At 36.9% G+C, this 18796-nt stretch overlaps 1 protein-coding gene across 4 annotated transcripts in view; it reads left to right on the top strand.

Annotated features, from left to right (window-relative positions):
- The first annotated feature begins 2375 nt into the window (after positions 1-2375).
- LAMA2 (laminin subunit alpha 2) overlaps positions 2376-18796 on the top strand; it is a 599838-nt gene continuing 583417 nt past the window's right edge. For 2 of the 4 annotated variants that reach the window (XM_087865477.1, XM_087865478.1), the window contains exon 1: positions 2376-2597. In XM_087865477.1, the coding sequence (XP_087721603.1) occupies positions 2477-2597 (121 nt within the window). In that variant the 5' untranslated portion in view covers positions 2376-2476. The remainder of the gene's footprint in view (positions 2598-18796) is intronic. The other 2 variants (XM_045805578.2, XM_087865479.1) reach the window with 1 other exon arrangement.

Below are 18796 nucleotides of genomic sequence, written 5' to 3' on the forward strand. Positions count from 1 at the left end.
AGCTCCTAAAACCCTTGGCAGTTCCTATGATAAAACGATAAAGTCTTATCATAAGATATGACAATACAGGTGCCTTGTTATTAATGCAGGTGACCTTTGGAGCCCACCCAAGGGTGAGGGCTGGTTGCCACGAGGATCAACCAAGTGATTAATGGGTTGGAACTTTCGGTCCCTTCTTCCCTGCCCCCCAACCTCTGGGGAGGGGAAAAGAACGGAGGTTGAATCAGTCAATAACCAATGATTTAGCCAATCATGACTATGTAATGAAGCATCTATGAAAAGCCATAAGGACAGCTTTTTGGTCCTTTTTTGAAGAGCTTCCATGCTTGGGGAACCAGAACACTCACACATGCCATATGCCATCATCAAGTCAGGCTCCAAGTTCCATGAGGACAGAAGCTCTTTTGTTTGGGACCTTGCTCGATATATCTCTTTATCAGGCTGTTGATTCACATCCTTTATCATATCCTTTAATGAATTGGTAAATGTAAGTGTTTCCTTGAGTTCTGTGACCTGCTTTAGCAAGTTAATCTAAAGAGGAGGTCATTGGAATCTCCAACCTGTGGCTAATAGGTCAGAAGCACAGATAACAGCTTGGGGTTTGCACCTGGTATCTAAAGGGTGGTGGTGGGGTTGGGAGAAAGTCTTGTAGGACTGAACCCTTAACCTGTGGAATCTCATGCTATCTCCATATAGATAGTGTCAGAATTGAGTTGAATTGAGTTGAATTTTTGTTTAGTGTATGTGGGAGAACCCCTGCTCACACTGGAATTGGGTCTAGGAACTCTAAAAGAGGTGGTTTTAGAATATACTCACACATTTTTGATACTCCATCCTTCAAGAGGTAAGGCTAATTGTCCATCCTTTGAGTAGGATTTGTATTTATTAACCTGCTTCTAGTAAATAAAAATTTTCAGAAGAGAAGGCATGTGACTTCTGCAACTAGGTCATAAATGGTAATATAGATTGAGGCTACTATAAAGCTACAGTAATAAAGACTGTGATATTGGCATCAGTAAGTATATGTATTTAGAGAGTCCAAAAATAGACCCACATACAATCAACTTCTGAAAAAATGGACAAGGTAATCAGATGGGGAAATAATGTCTTCCTCCACAAGTGGTGCTGAAATGAATGGGTATCTGCATGGAAAAAAGAAAGTCCTTACCTAAAGTACTCTGCTTCATAGCTAACACCAGAATTTACTGAAATAAACCATAAACCCAAATGTAGTAGCTAAGATTACAAAATCTCAAGGAAAAAATAGAGAAGATGGTGTTCACAATTTTGGCATAAGCAAAGATTTCTGAAATGAGATGCAAAAAGTATTAAGCATAAATGAAGAAAGTCTTCATAAATTGGACTTAATCAGAATTAAACAATTCTGCTCTTTGAAAGCAGTTGTTGGTTTGCAAACTGGTGCCCATACAAAGGGGTCAAGGAGAGACAGAAGAAAGGCAGAGTACTCCAAGATTGGTAGGTAGTAAGTTTAATGAGCAAGGGAACATACATGAGGTTTGTCTTGGGAGGCCTTAAGCAGATCTCTACACCCAGCTGTCAGAATCTTAAAAGTTTGTATAGAGGTCAGGCATTCCTGGGTTCAGACATGTATACTGTCCAGATGTTCTCAACAACACTATTATCTGGGAGTTAAAGAGAAGCAATAGGGACTGAAGATACGAAATTTGGGGACTGGAAGGAAACGCTGGCTAAGGACTTTAATTATTTAAATAAAGGTCTGAGTAAACTGAAAGCCTTGCTCTTAACCTTTACATTGGTCATAAGCACTGCAGTGGAGCAAAGGAGATTTTTTAAATTTTGTCCCTCCTTTGTTGCCCTGCCAGCAATCTATCAAGCAAGCAGTAAGTCAGTGCCCTGGCCTGACTTGCAGAGGCCGGGGAACCGCCTTCCGCCCCCTGGTAACTTCACAGTCCCCCGGGGCCTTTGGGAAGGTCCTGTGTCTTGCGTTGGATCACCTGGGTCCGCAATGCCCGCGCGCACACAGCTTTGCCAGGCCTTTCTCAGGAGGTACATAGACTCAGCTCCGGTCAAGTTCCCAGCTGTGCAGATTTCCCACAAATAATGCTTTCCATGTGTAGAGACTTTACAGATCACAAAGTGCTTTCGTATCAGTTACCTCCTCTAATTTAAAAGAAGTTCAGCTAACAGCTCAAACTAAGGAATGATCGCTTCTCGGAGGCAAGGACGGCTATAGGAAAGGTCTGTTGCACCGAGGACCCTTTAAGGGCCTGTGCCTGGACGACGGCGGGATGAGGGCCTGGGAAAGGGGAGGGAGGGGGGGAGTGTCCTCTTTCTCCCCCCACCCTCTGGCGGCTGCGGAGCCAGAGCCAGGGGGGGCTGTCTCCTCCTCTTAGCCGGCAGCTGCTGCTCATTCAGCTCACAAGCCCGGGCCAGGGGACTGGGCGGGAGCGTCTCCTCGGGCTCCTGAGAAGTGGATCCGCTCCGGGCCACCGCAATGCCAGGAGCGGCCCCCGTCCTCCTGGTCCTGCTGCTCAGCGGGAGTCTCGGGGGCGGCCGGGCGCAGCGGCCACAGCAGCAACAGCGGCAGCGGCAGCCCCAGACACATCAGCAGAGAGGTAAGTCGAGGAACGGGCTGCTTCCATCCTTTGCGGGGGCTGTGGCCCCTCACCGGCCCCTGCTTCCAACAGTCCGGGGCAGGGACCGATTTCTGGCTCTCTCCTCGGGTAGTTGGGGCGAGAGGAGCTAAGCCTGCTGCGAGTACACGTTCAACTCCATGAGTACACCGTGGTGGGTGTGTTGGGGGGATTGCTTACCTCCCCCAAAAGAACCTGAAGCGCTTTTCATTGTTCCTTGGTTGTGAGAGAACTTGCTATCGTGTTTACCTATTGCCAATTGATTTCTGAAATCTTCCGAAGAGGCAAACTTTTAATCAACTGAAAAATAAAAAGTTTTTCCAACTCAGATTCCATCCCTGCAGAGAAATGTTTCCCAAGCTGTGGCTCATCTTGGAACTTTATGGAGGGCAGCTGATTCTTTCTTTCTTTTCTTTCTTCCCCTTTTTGAACAGTTTGTAAAGTAGTTAAGCGGATTTTTTCTTTCATTCCAATGGGACCTCCAGCCTCATCTTTTTCTGACTCACATCCTATCTTAGTTATCCTTTTTTTTTTATTATAGTGATATTTCTCCTCTGACTTAAATACAAAGACTTCTGTGTCGTGTTTACTTTAATCAAGACCACAGTGACCAGATACACACTTCAGGGACTTTGGAAAACGGTTTTATTTAGTGTAACTCAAACTATTCTCTTCAGAGTGCTGTAATGTTTATATGTATATAATTTCTGATACTCTTGGGAGTCTTTGAAGAATTATGATCATGAATTTTAAAAGAAGCACATGTACAGCGTTTTAAAACATAATTTATAATAGATCATTTCAGCAAACATTTTCATGAGTTGGAAAACCTGTATTAAAGTAAAAAATTTTTAAGGTTTGGTTTCAGATATCAAAATATTTACCCTAAGAGTATAGAATCTGGAGGTTAGCGCTTTTGAAAGTTTTGATGAAACTGAATCTAAGTTTTGAAATACATTTATCCCTCTTTTAGTTAACTGGAATAAAACTATGTCTAACCATTCTGAGAGTTCTTATAATCTAACATTTCTAGCAGTACTATTTTATCTTAAAAGGAGTAAAAAAATACTCTAATCTTCTTGCTACAATAATAACTTCTTGATTAAAATTCCTAGAATAAAAATGACCTTAAGTTCACTATATAACTTTTTTTCTTCTATTTTTGCTTTTCCTTCTCCGTGAGGTAAAATGGGGTCAATGTGGCTTAATTAATAGAATTTATGAGAGTGAGTTTGAGAATATCTCTGGCAGCTGATTTTTAAAAATACTGCTTTAAAATATTAGCCTTGCTTAGTTATGTGATATGTTTTAACAATACGTATTATTTTAATACTGTTAAGCAGCTGGGAGTAAAGAGAAGCCAGGAACACCAACTCTTCTGTTCGCTTGGAGTGGGGCAGAAGCTTAAAGCATGCAGAAGAGGGATCAAGTGGGTCCCTGAGAAATTTCCTAGTGTGCTGCCCACCCCCTTCATTCTCTCTCCTCCCTTGTCCCCTCTTTCTTTCTTCCTCTTCTCCTTTCCTTCTTCCTCCTCTCCTACTTCCCTCCTCTCCTCTTTCTTTCTCTCTCAGTCTCTTTCTCTCTCTGTTTTAACTGAGATAAAATTAACTCTGATTTCTATGGTCCAGGCACAAGCTGAGGTCAGTGAGAAAGGGAAAATTGATACTGCCACTCTGTTCCGAGATCACCTGAATGCTATATACAATAAGGAATTCTGTGCAAAATAGTTATAACACAGAATCTACTATATATAGACTGCTATCTTCTGCATCCTAGAATCTATTAATCTATTGTTATAGATCATTTGTAATATATTTCAAGATTGGCTCAGGGATAAATGGTTGAAACTTCTTAATATTAAAAGTATATATAAGGTATGTTTTATAAAACCTTAAATTTATTTAGTGTTTCATAATTTAAAAATGCCTTGTATACATTGGCTTATTTCACCTTCAACAAATATTATTCTTATTGGACAAATTTAAAACTGGAGACTTGGAGTAGTTGTAACTTAAATTCATGATAATAACTTAATTTTTAACAACTAAAAACAATTTTAGCGTTGTTTATGCTAAAGTTCTCTTTTTTTTGGTACTGAGATTTCTTTCCATTTATTGCGGAGGCCATGTTTTCTTTTTAATGTTGTTCTGTTAAAGTACACTCTCAGTGAAGATCATTGGATATGAGTGTGACTGACGAAGCTTTTGGCTATCAAAACCAAATTCTCTTTTCGATTATGCCAGTGTTGACCTTCTTGGCCAAGCACCGATTGTTTAGAATGAGTTCTTTTTTTCCCTTAGAGTATGGTGCCATTTTATTAAGAATATTGACAAGAAGCAATCATTCTTAAATGTCGTAATTGAGTTAGAAATTTAACCAGATTTTTTGTTTGTTTTTAATTTTTTCTTTAAAATCTTGTGTAGCTTCTCTAGCTCACTGAGTTGTATGAAATGAATAGCATCGATTCAGTAAGAACGAGATTCTAAGGAAATTTTTTAACTAGATATGACTGACAGAATAAAGTGACGTAGTCAAAGTGGGTCTGTGTTTCGGCAAGGCAGTAGATAAAATCTTTTCCTGATATTCTTTTGCATAATTCGTGGAAATGGAAATCTAATGGTAGGTAAATTGCAACTGATTGGAAGTTGTTTCCAAAGAATATCTCGTAGTGGTTTAAGGTCAGTTCGAAAAGAAGTCTCTGGGAATGTGAGAGGTTTCCTTACGTTCATTTGTCTCGGAGAGGGCTTGATGGAAACATAAAATCCAAGCTTATCAGAACTGTTGGTGGTCCAAAATTGATTCAGGTGGCTAAGCTGGTTAATAACAGATTCAGAAATTTTGAAGGTCTATATAGCCTGGACCATGAACAGAACCTGTGCAGAGCTGGTTTTGTTATTTGTATGCAGACGTTCAATAATTTCACTTGCCCTCTTCTGGAAATGTTTTGTTTCCATTATAAATACAGGATGTGTACAGAAACAGGAGGAGAAAGGGCAGTCTGAATTGCAGCAAGTTCACTGTGAACATATAGTGTGACATGGTGACAGAAAAGTGAACTCAAAAAAAAAAAAACACAACTAGAAACAGAGAGAGCTGTTGTTTGAGAACACATTGGGGTGCTTCATAGACAAATGTAGGTCCATTCAGAGGAGGAAGAAGAGAGTAGTTAGGAGTCTGGAAAGATTTCCAGAGGATGACTATTTCAAGTGAAAACTATTAATTTGCAGAAAGAAAGACTTAGGAAATCAGAAGAGTTATCCTTGAATTTGGGGATGGCTGTTTTATGGAAGAGAGAATAAAGTGTGCTTCCTAAATCCTGAACTCAGATCCATAGAAGCATATGACAAAGGGGTAGGTTTGAATTAAATAAAATGAGAGGAAGCCTGATCCTTCTCCCTGCCCCTCTCCGTTCTGAGCTGTTCAGAAATTACTGGGTTGTGTTGGAGCACCTAGTTTCTGGAAATGTCCATGTGTGATCAGATGTGCCACCTGTCAAGGGATGAGTTAGGATGAAATAAATGCCTTTACAGAGACATAGTTAAAACTCATCAAGCCTCTAGTACTTTCTAAGCCCAAGATTCTAGTATTACAGTCTATTATTTTTGGAATGCATACCTGCATTTGAACTTCTGAATTCTTAAAGATGTCAAGAAAATATGAATGTATGTAAATGTGTTTTTGGATGCCTTCTTGGATTTAAAATAAACACATGTTTCAGATGATCCTCACTCATTTTTGGCAAGAAGACTTAAAATTTTCATATGGAATTTTTATATCACATTAATTGCATGGTTTTAAAACATCCTGTGCTATAAAATATGAGAATGCTTCATAAATTACCTAAGATTTATTGTAACCATAAACCTGGTATTAGTTTTTTTGTATCACTTTTGCTACATATGTAACTTTTGCACATATGTTGGCTTGGTCACTACAGACTGGCCTAATAGTTCAGTAAAAATGATTCATAACAGATAAAATGTAGCATTGAGAATAAGAATATATTCAACATTAACAATTATACATATGGTAGAATTTTTTTTAAAGATATAAACTTTATATTATATATTTTATCTCACATATCAGTGTATACAAATTGCTGATTGATCTTATTCCTAAAACTTTTCTATCCTAGGATTTCATGCAAAGTTATGAACCGAATCCCCAACAGGGATTGCCAGGGATTATGAAAAAAACTGCGCGTGCCCTGCCAATTTGTCCTAAATTCACTTTTAACGATGGGATAACTGTCCCCTACACTGTAATGACCATCATTTTACCAATAATAACCAAAGAATTTATAACTCTTTGGGATATACCAACTATGACTCTGTAAGAAAAGCATGAGTCTATATTTCAATGGGAGAGATTTAGTTAAATTGGAAGAAGAATTTCTGAAGTAGTAAGACTTAGGTGTTTTTACACCATTCAAATATATTGCAATAACAATGACTCAAAATTGACTTTTTGGCAGATTTCACATATCGGTATTTTCTCAGTCCCCTTTTATTTAAAGCAGGTCATTGTCACTATTTTTCTGTTCATACATTTAATAAATAGTGATTTTTCATTGACAAAGACTATTGTGCTAGACTTTTCAACTTGGACCTTGGAGACCAGATTGTTGTTCTTCCTCTTTTTAATCCAAACAAATTCAGGATTAAGTGATAAAAATTCACTGAAACTTTTTTTGAGCTTTCACATCTTTCATAATCTGCTTTAGAATTATGAGGCCTGAATTCTGGGCCACAAGCAAAGAAGAATTAGCAGAAAAGGAGCAGCTAACCTCAAGCTAACCCATGCAGAGCAAGAATAGTGGGGTGGCTAGCTTAAATGCATGCTTGATCCCTGTCAGCATAACTATTCAGTAGGCTTCTACTGTGTGGGTGGAGCATGGCTGGAAGTTTCCAAGCAGGGTAATAATAATAACAACAACAACAACAATAATAACAACCACCACCACCACGATACATGGTGACTCAAGGTCATCTGTGCAGGTTACAGTAGGTTCTTTTTTTTTTTTTTTTTTTTTTTTTTTACCAGCTGGAGACAAGGAAAAAGATCAGGAAGAAAGTGTTGTCAATGGTCAGACACATTGTTTAGGCTTCTAATCCAGAACATTGGGGTTTAGGATTTGTGTAGAGTCACGACTTTAGACTGGGTAGCTAGGCAGGAACTTAGGCAGAAGTCCAGTTACAGTGATGGAGAAAACAAAGCCGAGGTTAGAGAAAGACAAAATTAGATTGGCACATGGTTCTCAGGACTCTGTGTATACCAGACAGAAAGAGGACGAATTGTGGACTGTACCAATTGCTCTGATGGAGCTCAAAGGCCCGAGTCTGTGCAGGAAATTGGTGGGCATGGGATGATGTGTATTGGAGTTATGGTTAATGAATGAATGTGTTCAGTAAGTAAAACAGAAAAAAAAAAATCCCTGCTCTTCTGGAGTTTATATTCTAGTTGGGGTGGAAATGGGGGGGGGGCAGAAATACGATGAATATATAGTGAGTAAGTAATATATGAAAACATATTTTTAGAATGTAGTGAGTGATGAGATTCTTGCACAAACAAATATACCAGGGTAAGAGGAGTCAGGAGGTCTAGGAATAGAGGTTGTTGCTATTTTAAATAGAGTGATAAAGGTTGACCTCATGGAGAAGGTCACATCTGAGCAAACCCTTGAAGGTGAAGTGGGAGTGATTCATACAGATACCAGGTGAAAGAGCTAATAGCCCTAGTACAGGGAGCAGGTTTATAAAGGTCTACAGCTGGAGCACAATGAGAACGGTCAGGGAAGCAATGGGGAGCTGGATCATTGTAAAGAATTTGTCTTTTAGTCAGAGTGAGATGGATGGAATTGGAGAGTTTTGAGCAGAGTTGAATGAATGAAATAACAGTTAATATTTCTTTTCCCAAACAGGCTTTAATCCACAGGCCTAGACCAATAATTCAAATGTATTAATTGAGATCCATTTCCTCCCCCATATGTCCCATTCTTAGAGAATAGTTAAGGGACTCCATTCCAAAATATTACACCTCAGCAGTCTTATCACTGAGATAACACTCAGATGTGTTTTTATAAAACTTTTTTTTCTTTTCCTTTTTTCCTTTTGGCATCTCCGTCCTATTACGATTAAAAGAATTTTAGAATCGGGTGCCTGGTTGGCTTAGTCGGTTAAGCATCTGACTCTTGGTTTCAGCTGGGGTCATGATCTTTTGGTTGTGAGATTGAGCCCCTCCCCCCATCAAGCCCTGCAGAGTCTGCTTGAGGTTCTGTCTCCGGCTCCCCCAGCCTCATGCACATGCGCTCACTCGTGCTCCTTCTCTCAAATAAATAAATGTTAAAAAAAAAAAATTTCAGTACCTTAAAACAACTGCAGTGCAAGGAACTTTTGCATATCCTTTTATTTGCCCAGTGTTCTTAGAAATATGCCACAGATTTCTTTTTTTAAAAAGTATTTATTTATTAGAGAAAGCATGAGCAGGGGGGTGGGGCAGAGGGAGAGGGAGAAGCAGGCTTCCCACTGAGCAGGGAGCCCTATGTGGGGTTCAATTGGAGGACCCTGGGATCATGACCAAAGGCAGACGCTTAACAGACTGAGCCACCCAGGCGCCCCTAAGTCATAATTTCTTGGAGTAATTTTAACTAATGTGGATGTTAAAAACAAAAATAAGTTGTTCACAGTCCCACATAAATATGTATACCTTGGAGTTCTCTTTTATTGTTCCTTTCAGTATCAGAGATAATGTTTAGATACTATTGTTAAAAAATGACAGAATGATGTATTGATCTGATGACTTCTTTTATAAAATGAACTTTGAAATGTTACCTATTTTTAGAATCAGAAACTTATTCTATGTTCTGTTTCAATTTTTATAACTTCTTTAAGGATCGCTCTAAATCTTGCAGTAACCTTTGGAGTAAAGTAATACAATTTTGGCCTGACTACATTCTATCATTTAGAACAAGAATTAGGTGGAGAAAATTGCAGTTTCTCTCTTTCTTTTTTTTTTTTTTTTTAAAGATTTTATTTATTCATTCGACAGAGATAGAGACAGCCAGCGAGAGAGGGAACACAAGCAGGGGGAGTGGGAGAGGAAGAAGCAGGCTCCTAGCGGAAGAGCCTGATGTGGGACTCGATCCCATAACGCCGGGATCACGCCCTGAGCCGAAGGCAGACGCTTAACCGCTGTGCCACCCAGGCGCCCCTAGTTTCTCTCTTTCTTTTCTTCCTTCCTTTACACCCTCCTCCCTTCCTCCCTCCCTTCTTCCTTCTTCTTTTAGTATCCCGCTTGTGAATAAAATGTGGCTTTCAAAGAGATAATTCTAACAAATATAACTTTTAAGAAGATATATAAGGCAAAACTTTACTTAAATCGTACCAAAAGCCAGATAATTACAACCTAAATATAGGTTTGAGGCATAATCTAAATTTACATGGTGAGTTAAAGCTAGACATTTGCTTGTCAAAGATGTATAATATGGGTAATAAGTGTTTTTTTTTTCTTCTAGTCATCTTGAATATGGATTTTAACATGGAAATCTGATGCTGTTTGGTTTTTATTTGGACACGTGACTTTTAGAAAAAGATCATAGAGATAGTCTGTGAGGGGTCATTATACATACCACTGGCTTTCTGTGGCAGTCTTGATCTAGTTCAAATAGTGAGTTCATCTATGGAAATCAAGAATAACGAAGACCTGAGGAACTATTTAGTGCCTGGCACTTAGGAAAGGCACTTTGTGCCATGTTAACAAAGCCTTTCCATCTGAGGTCCTCTTAGTGGACCACCAAGCTGTGCTTCTCTGCAGGACTGTTTGTATAACTGCATCTTGAGCGCCAGCTGCCTTATTGGTTTAACAGTATCTAGCACATTGCGGGCATTAACACATGTATTTACAGAGTAGAGCTGATTAGTAGGCTAATGTAATTATCCTCATTTTATAGAAGGAAAATAGATGTCTTGCACCTTGTCAAGGACAAACAAATTCCCATGCAAACTTTAGAATTAGAAATTACATGGATGGGGTACCTGGCCAGCTCAGTTGGAAAAGTGCACAATGCTTGATCTCAGGTTGTGGGCTTGAGCCCCAGGTTGGGTGTAGAGATTACTTAAATAAATTAAAAAAAAAAAAAAGAAATTAGGGAATGTTCCTGCTCCTGATTTTTTAGATCCTACATTGTCATCTCTTTTAGTATCTTTTATAAAATACCTTGAAATAATCATATCTCCATTTCTGAGTTATGTTAGTAGTCTAGTTAGGTAGACAGAATCACTAGGTATTGTGTTGACTTTTAGAAAAAGATCATAGAGATAGTGTGTGAGGGGTCATTATACATACCACTGGCTTTCTGTGACAGTCTTTAATGGTTGGAGTGACAGTCCCACATTGTGGGACTGTGTTGTCTTTAATGGTCTTTTTCGTTTAGACGTACATAAACACACACAACCATGCAGAAACATGCCCACACCACTTAAAATTTTGCATAAATGTAAAAATATTTGTCAAATTTTAGTCTTTAAATTCTTAGAATTTGGATTACTGGACACTGGACTATAAGAAAGTATTAATTGAGTATGGCTTTCCTGAAGTCGCCTTACATAAATAACGTCAGTGGGCTAGAAACATAATGGTATTCATTATATAATGAATGCTTTAAAAAAGGGAAGTCTATATATATTTCAGTGAATGAAAAGAACAAGAACCAAGCATGTATACCTGACTCAGAGAAGAGTTAATCTCAAAATTCCTTTTGAAAAAAGTAGAACACTGGCATTTCTGTAAAAAGATCTAACAAGTTCAATCTGAAATTGAACTTCTCTGTTAGAAAATTTTGCAAACTTCCTACAAGGTAGGCAGGCGTATGTATGGCACCAATGAGTGCGTATGTGTGTACCATTTAGAGCTAAGAACTTACACTACCTAATTAATGTATTTAGTATATTTCTATTAGTACATTTAATATACTAAGATATTTACCTATTTGATTTATTTTCTTAAATCAGATTTTCAGCTCTATAAAACAAATCTAGAATAAGGGAATCTAAGAATTAAATTTACAGAAAAATCTAGTTGCCTTTGATAAATGATTATGAACCACAGAATAAATTATAAATAGGATCATTATATTTTTTAGTCCAGTAGCTATACTATTAAAACTCTAAGGTGTAATACCTTTTAAGTTGCTTGCAACATGTACAGTTTATTCTAAAGGGGAAATAAGGTTAGTAGAGTTGCCACATTGAGTATATTTTTTCTAAAGCCTGTATAGCTACCACAATTTTCTGGCTTATTGCCTGCTATGCCTTTTTCAATTACTGAATGAGGCAGAAAGTACGAAACAGAACATGAAGTAGAACAGTTGTTATTTCAGGGAGCTACTTTATCTCATTGGTTTGTTGTGAGGAGTATATAAAACAATGAATATAAAACATGGGGCATCTATTAGGGCCTCAAAAACTGTGAGTTTCCAAAATGCTTCAAGAAAACTGAATTAAGTTTAAAAACTGTCTTGGTGTCAAGAGATTCTGGCTTAAAACAGCACTTTTTCTCCAACACTGTGATATACCAAACTCAGCTGAGGCCGTGTATGAAGGAATTTACTTATATACTGGAAAACACAAATGTATGAATTCAGTTTTAGTTGGAATTTCTGTTGTAGTGTTTTGCTATTCTGAACTTTATAGCTTAGGTTGCAAAAAATACCTATCAAGATATACCTCTTTGTACCTTCAATTTTCATATGCATTCCTCTGCTTTGGAGAGAACTTTGAATAGTAGAAAAAGTGTCTTTGGCAAGATGGCAAGAATGGGATTCATTGTCCTGTTACGCCTCTTTTATTAAGATGAAAAACCCTGGTCAATGGAGTTTAAATTTCCAATCGAAGTAGAATTAAATTAGATAATACATGTGAAAATACTTGGCAGCTAATCAGTAAATATTAGCTCCTCTTTTTCTTTATTGCTTGATCATAAAGCTCAAAAATGATATTCGCAGTATATATGACAACACTTTTGCTTAAGAAGAGTGAAACATTCTAGAAGCTTCTTTGAGTAGGCCCTAAAAGACTATAGATGGCAAGCTATGTCTTTGAAGAGATGGAAGAATTCTACCAAGGTCACACAACAAGTCAGTAACAGAGATAAGGAGAAACACAAGGTCCTATAATTAGCTAATAGTGATGTTGGTAGCTCAATGTGAGAGGTGATTTAGACATGTAACAGGATGGAAATTTTAGCAATGCTTTGTGGCTATTTATATTTCAAATATGATATAATTAACATTTTTCCTAGGAATCTCTAAATTTTGGACATTTATTAGGGATAAACTATGTTTTTAAAGAAGGGTTTTAATATGTGATAGGTAAGAAAAATGTGTGGCACATAGTAAGTGCTCTGTAAAGATTAGTTATTATTTTCAGCCTATGAACCACGTGTCCTCACTGGCATCTGCCTGAGTAGAGAGGATAATTCAGCATGTTTGATACACAACAAAAGTTAATTTCAGGATGGTCTTCAATTGGAAGTCTAATTGGATTACAGAAAAGCTCTCAAAATAGACCCTCCTTATTTGGACTCTTTCTATTCACTAAGGTTAAAAAAAAAAGTCTTGGAACACATTATTTAATACCAGCCTAGATTGGGAAAAATTTTAGTGTGTCTTCCTGCATATTAAATCTAGTGGTAAAATTCTAAAAAACCAAAGCCAAAACCAAATACTACCTCAGGAAATCACATAACCTCAACAGATCTCTAGGGAGACCTCCTTTTTTAGATTTGGGAATATCAGAATTTGAAAAAGCTTCAGACAAAAACATTTCCCATAGGCCCTTTTGCTCTTCAAACAGTTTCAGTCATGCTCAATGTGTATACAGCCATTCAGTTTTTCAATCTGCATATTAGAAAAATCACTGGATTTGCAATTAGAACTCTGGGTACAAGTTTTGCCTCCAGCTCTTCTGAAAGATGTCACAAGTCATCTAACTATGAAGTTCAAGTCTCCATCCAAAAAAAAAAAGAAAAGAAAATATAACGTTCAATGGAGGTGTTATAATAGTTAATTAAAATGTGCAAAACAAATAATATTAATAATTCTCTTCATTATTATAATAAATCACAGGTTTTCCAAAGACATTGATGGTTCATGAAGTTCTGCTTCACTCCCTTTCTTTGATTTTTTTTTTTCTTCCCAATGGCTCTTAATGTATTTAGTTCTTCTGTATTGAGAATCATGACACATCTTCCTATCTTCCTTCTTTCCTTCCTTTTTTTTTTTTTTTTTTTTTTTTTTTTTTGCTATATACCTCCAGGTAACAGAAAAAGTTAATTCATATAGAAGGGAAATATTTTAAAGTGCATATCCTGTCATTATTGATTTTGCACATAGCCATTATTGATTTTATCATTATTGATTTTGCACATATGCACATAGCACATATGCACATAGCTACATACACTTTATATGTAGACAATGATACATTTAAAAATTCTTTGGGGTGCCTGGGTGGCTCAGTCAGTTAAGCATCTGCCTTCAGCTCAGGTCATGATCCCTAGGTCCTGGGATCGAGCCTGCATTGGGCTCCCTGCTCAGCTGGGAGCCTGCTTTTCCCTCTGCCCCTCCCTTTGCTCGTGCTTTTTTTCTCTCTCACACACATGCTCTCTCTCAAATAAATAAATAAATAAAATCCTTAAAAAAAAATTCTTCAAAATACTTTTTCTTTTTTTTTTAAAGATTTTATTTATTTATTCGACAGAGAGAGAGACAGTCAGCGAGAGAGGGAACACAAGCAGGGGGAGTGGGAGAGGAAGAAGCAGGCTCATAGCAGAAGAGCCTGATGTGGGGCTCGATCCCATCATGCTGGGATCACGCCCTGAGCCGAAGGCAGACGCTTAACCGCTGTGCCACCCAGGTGCCCCCAAAATATTTTTTCATTCTTGTGTAAGATAGTTTTTGTCAGCTTTCAAGAACTGATTTTATCCGTAGGGTTCCTGACCTGGTGCTACCTAAGAGGTATGGAGAGAGCAGTGCTGTCCTACAGTTCATTATCCTTTTAGGGTTTGAAATTTTTATATTTTTGGACAAAACATAGCCCTCTGAGGCCATTTTCCATATCCTAGGATATCCATATATATATTTTTAAATTAACCCATGAGTGTGTTTGGGTTATTCTGAATATAATTCCATGGATTAAGTTAAATTTGGTTCAAGTATGTAATGAATCTAGCCTGTTAATGATTTTCAACTATGTACTAAGTTGAAAGACCACTCATATTCAGACAGACTTCATGAACTGTTGCTATTGCAGAAAGCTAGAAAGGCATTTAACCAGTTAGTTTCTCTTTTAAGATTTTAAGCTTTTTAATAATTAGAAATTAATAACATAAGTTACACACTGATAGGATTATTTGTCTCTTATTTTTAGCTACTGCTTTATCTCTAGTCTCTAGTCTGGCACATGGTGGGCATTTAATTAAATAATTGTAAAATGAATGAAGAAGCCACTCTTTGGTTAGACCCGAAAGGTGTCTTTTTAAATATGTTACATGTACTATTTTTCTTAATGCTTTTATATGTTAATATTTTTATTAGTTATAAATTTCCACAAATACTGAAACACAGTGGCACAGATACAGGGTATTGTTATCAATGACACTTAAGTGACAAGTATATTTCAGAAGTATTTTAGAATACTTTGTCTTGCTTTTAAGGTGTATTTTTTCCTCTAAGGATATTCTGCTAAGAGCTGAGGAACTTTTAAGCTTTGATGAGGACTGAATATTTCTTGGCTTAGAACTTTTCTGATGTGAGGACAGGACTTATAATGCATAAAATTAAAGTGGCCATTAAGATGTAAGTTCTACTTCAACAAATGGTATTTGGAAAAACTGGTCAGCTACATGCAAAAGAATGAAACTGGATGACTTTCTTAATACCGTACACAGAAACTCAAAGTGGATTAAAGACCTAAATGTGAGACCTGAAACCATCAAAATCCTAGAAGAGAACAGGGGCAGTAATTTCTTCAACATTGGCTGTAGCAACATTTTTCTAGATATGAGTCCTGAGGCAGGGAAAATAAAAGCAAAAATAAACTATTGGGACTACATAAAAATAAAAAGCTTCTGCACACTGAAGGAAACAATCATGAAAACAAAAAGGCAACCTGAATGAGAGGAGATATTTGCAAATGACTTGTCCAATAAAGGGTTAGTATCCAAAATATATAAAGAACTTATACAACTCAATGCCCCAAAACCAAGTAATCCAATTTAAGAATGGGCAGATGACATGAACAGACATTTCTCCAAAGAAGGCGTACAGATGATCAGCAGACACATGAAGAGGTGCTCAACATCATTTATCATGGGGGACATGCAAATCAAAACTACAATGAGATATCACTTTGCACCTATCAGAATGGCTAAAATCAAAAACACAAGAAACAAAGTGTTGGAGAAGATGAGGAGAAAAAGGAACCCTCTTGCACTATTGAGGGGAATGCAAACTGGTACCGCCGCTATGCAAAATAGTATGGAGTTTCCTCAGAAAGTTAAAAATAGAACTGCCCTGTGATCCAGTAATTGCACTACTGGGTATTTACCCCCAAAATACAAAACCAATAATTTAAAGGGTACATGTACCCTATGTACATGTTTGAGAAAAAGAAAAAGAGACAAACCAAGAAGCACTCTTAGCTATAGAGGACAAACCGGTGGTTACCAGAAGGGAGGTGGATGAGGGATAGATGAAATAGGTAATGGAGATTAAAGAGTACACTTGTGATGAGCACTGGGCAATGAATGGAATTTCTAAAACACCATATAGCATACCTGGAACTAAAATAACTCTGTATGTTAACTATACTGGAATTAAAATAAAACCTTAATACAATAAAAAAATTATTTCCTAAAAATGATGTAAGTTCTAGGGATAGAATACAGATAACTCACATAGGGAGACTTGATTAGCATCTGTTTCCATTTTTCTTTGTTTCCTCTTAGATAACACTGAAGTCCTTTATATTTTAGGGGGGAAAAAGCTTTTAAAAAACTATTCACCAGGCCTCCACAATATGTCAAATAATGCGTGTACGGTACCCTCAGATTAGGTTTCTTTCTTGCAGTTATTAACAGTCAAAATGGTGACATACCTAGAATTAATAAAAGAGATTTATAGTCCAAGAAACTTGGTAACCTGTATTCTTATTTTAGGAATGGAAATCTAAGGTGAGGTAGGGCAGATTTTGTGAGTACTTTATCCTTATTGTATAGGACAGAGCCTGGCATGTAGATTGGTCACAATAAGAATCGAATGATGGAATAACAGAAGAAGAGCTAACTTTCAGGAGGGAACACATACTGGTAGGTTTTGGGGGAAAAATGGAGATAGTTAAGATATGATGCTATCAGAAGTAGGCAGTTAAAATTTCTACTCAAGTACAGAAAAGAAAAACAAAGATAGAATTTACTAAGATATGGAGGAAAGGTGTAAGATCATGGAATGCTAAAACACTATGTTATAATTAAATGTTTAAATATAAATGATGCTTCTAGAAGTTTACCTCCTCTCATTTTCAATATATCATAAAAACTAATATTTAGGGCTCCCCACTTGTTTCTTTTGCAACTCCTCCAAATTTTACATGCTCATTACTTGGAAAGAATCCTCTCAACTTTTTCTAGATTAGTCCATCTTTTGTGAAAAAGATAATTCTCTCCCACTGTGCCTTTACTAAGCTGTTGGAGCCATCAAGAAACTTTCCTTTTTCCTTAGCACATCCTACTCTTGAATGCCTACCTCTTCTTTTTCTACTTTTAAAATGGAATTAACAGTTCATTTCCCCCTGGTCCTCTCTGATGAATTCCCTTATGTCTGATCATTTCTGTTATGGTAGCCTCCCAGATCATTATAGTGTAAAAAGTTGTCATCATATCATTTACTTGAATTCTTGTTTTTCTCATGTGTTTATGTGCTGAAAGTATGGGACAGGTGGAGTTTGTGTTGAAATCATGTTTTCGTTTTTAATACCAATTGCCGCACCTTGGGATTGAATTCTATGTGAACTCAGTCGTCCGCGCCAACATTTTCAAATGGGAATTTACTTAAAGATCGTAGGACTGTGGCATGCTCTTTAATTTTTATTCTCTTGGTATGTGTTCCTCATGGATAAAGAGACAGTAAAGTGATTGAAAAGATAATATGAATCAATTAATGAAGAAGCAGTCAACTATAGAATTATCATATTAGCAAATTTCTTTCAAGTTAAATACTCCACCTAACCTGGGAATTAATATTAAGCACTTTTTGTGTTCAGAGATCAGCTAATATAACTTTTAGTTAGAGCAGATCCTATAAAGTAAATGTCTGAATTTAAGTAACTACATAACATAGTTATCATGATTTCCATGGAGAGAGAAAATCAAATCCTATCTGATGGTCTTAATTACAGCCTCCTTCCCACCATGCCACTATCATATGCTTTACATTTGTGTAGCATCTGGCGTCTAGGATGTGTTATCATCATTTCTCTGCCTCTACACAAAGCTTTTGAGTATAGTGTATAAATGTGTATACTCCCACGGTTGGAGGAAAGGGGAATCAATACTTAAAATGGATGACTGGCCTATTAAATAGAAGAAAAGATAGACCCAGAATCCCACATTTTCTAAATCCCAGCCACGCATTTCACTTCTATATAAATTCTTGTTCTAATATGGAACGTAGCACTTTTTTTTAAAGGGAGAAAGCTAATATGAAAACTGTAGCATTATGATAATATTTATGGGTGGTAAGGGTATGATTTTTGAAAATGAAATCTACAAATAATCTATGACATGTCATTTTTTTTTATTTAGTCCAGAAATGCTGTTTGCTCATGTTCTCCAGAGGAAAACATAAATTTATCTGTGTAGTTAAGATAATTACTTACTCCTTCCTCTATTTAATTGATGTGTTTAATTCATTTTTACATTCCATTCATAAATATGACCAAACACAAATTAGAATGTGCATATTGTATTGTTTTATATTAGCACGCATATTTTCTGTCTTTCATGGTAGCTTTGTGTATGGTTTCATATATTAGGGAATTATAAATTGAATTTATTATAATTTGCTTAGTAAAATATTGATGTTAAAGTCTAATGTTATTTTGAATATTGCTTTGAGGGATATGGGA

Source organism: Ursus americanus, chromosome 11, assembly GCF_024610735.1.
Source record: "Ursus americanus isolate L20-20 chromosome 11, mUrsAme1.1.p, whole genome shotgun sequence".
Taxonomy (NCBI): Eukaryota; Metazoa; Chordata; class Mammalia; order Carnivora; family Ursidae; genus Ursus; species Ursus americanus.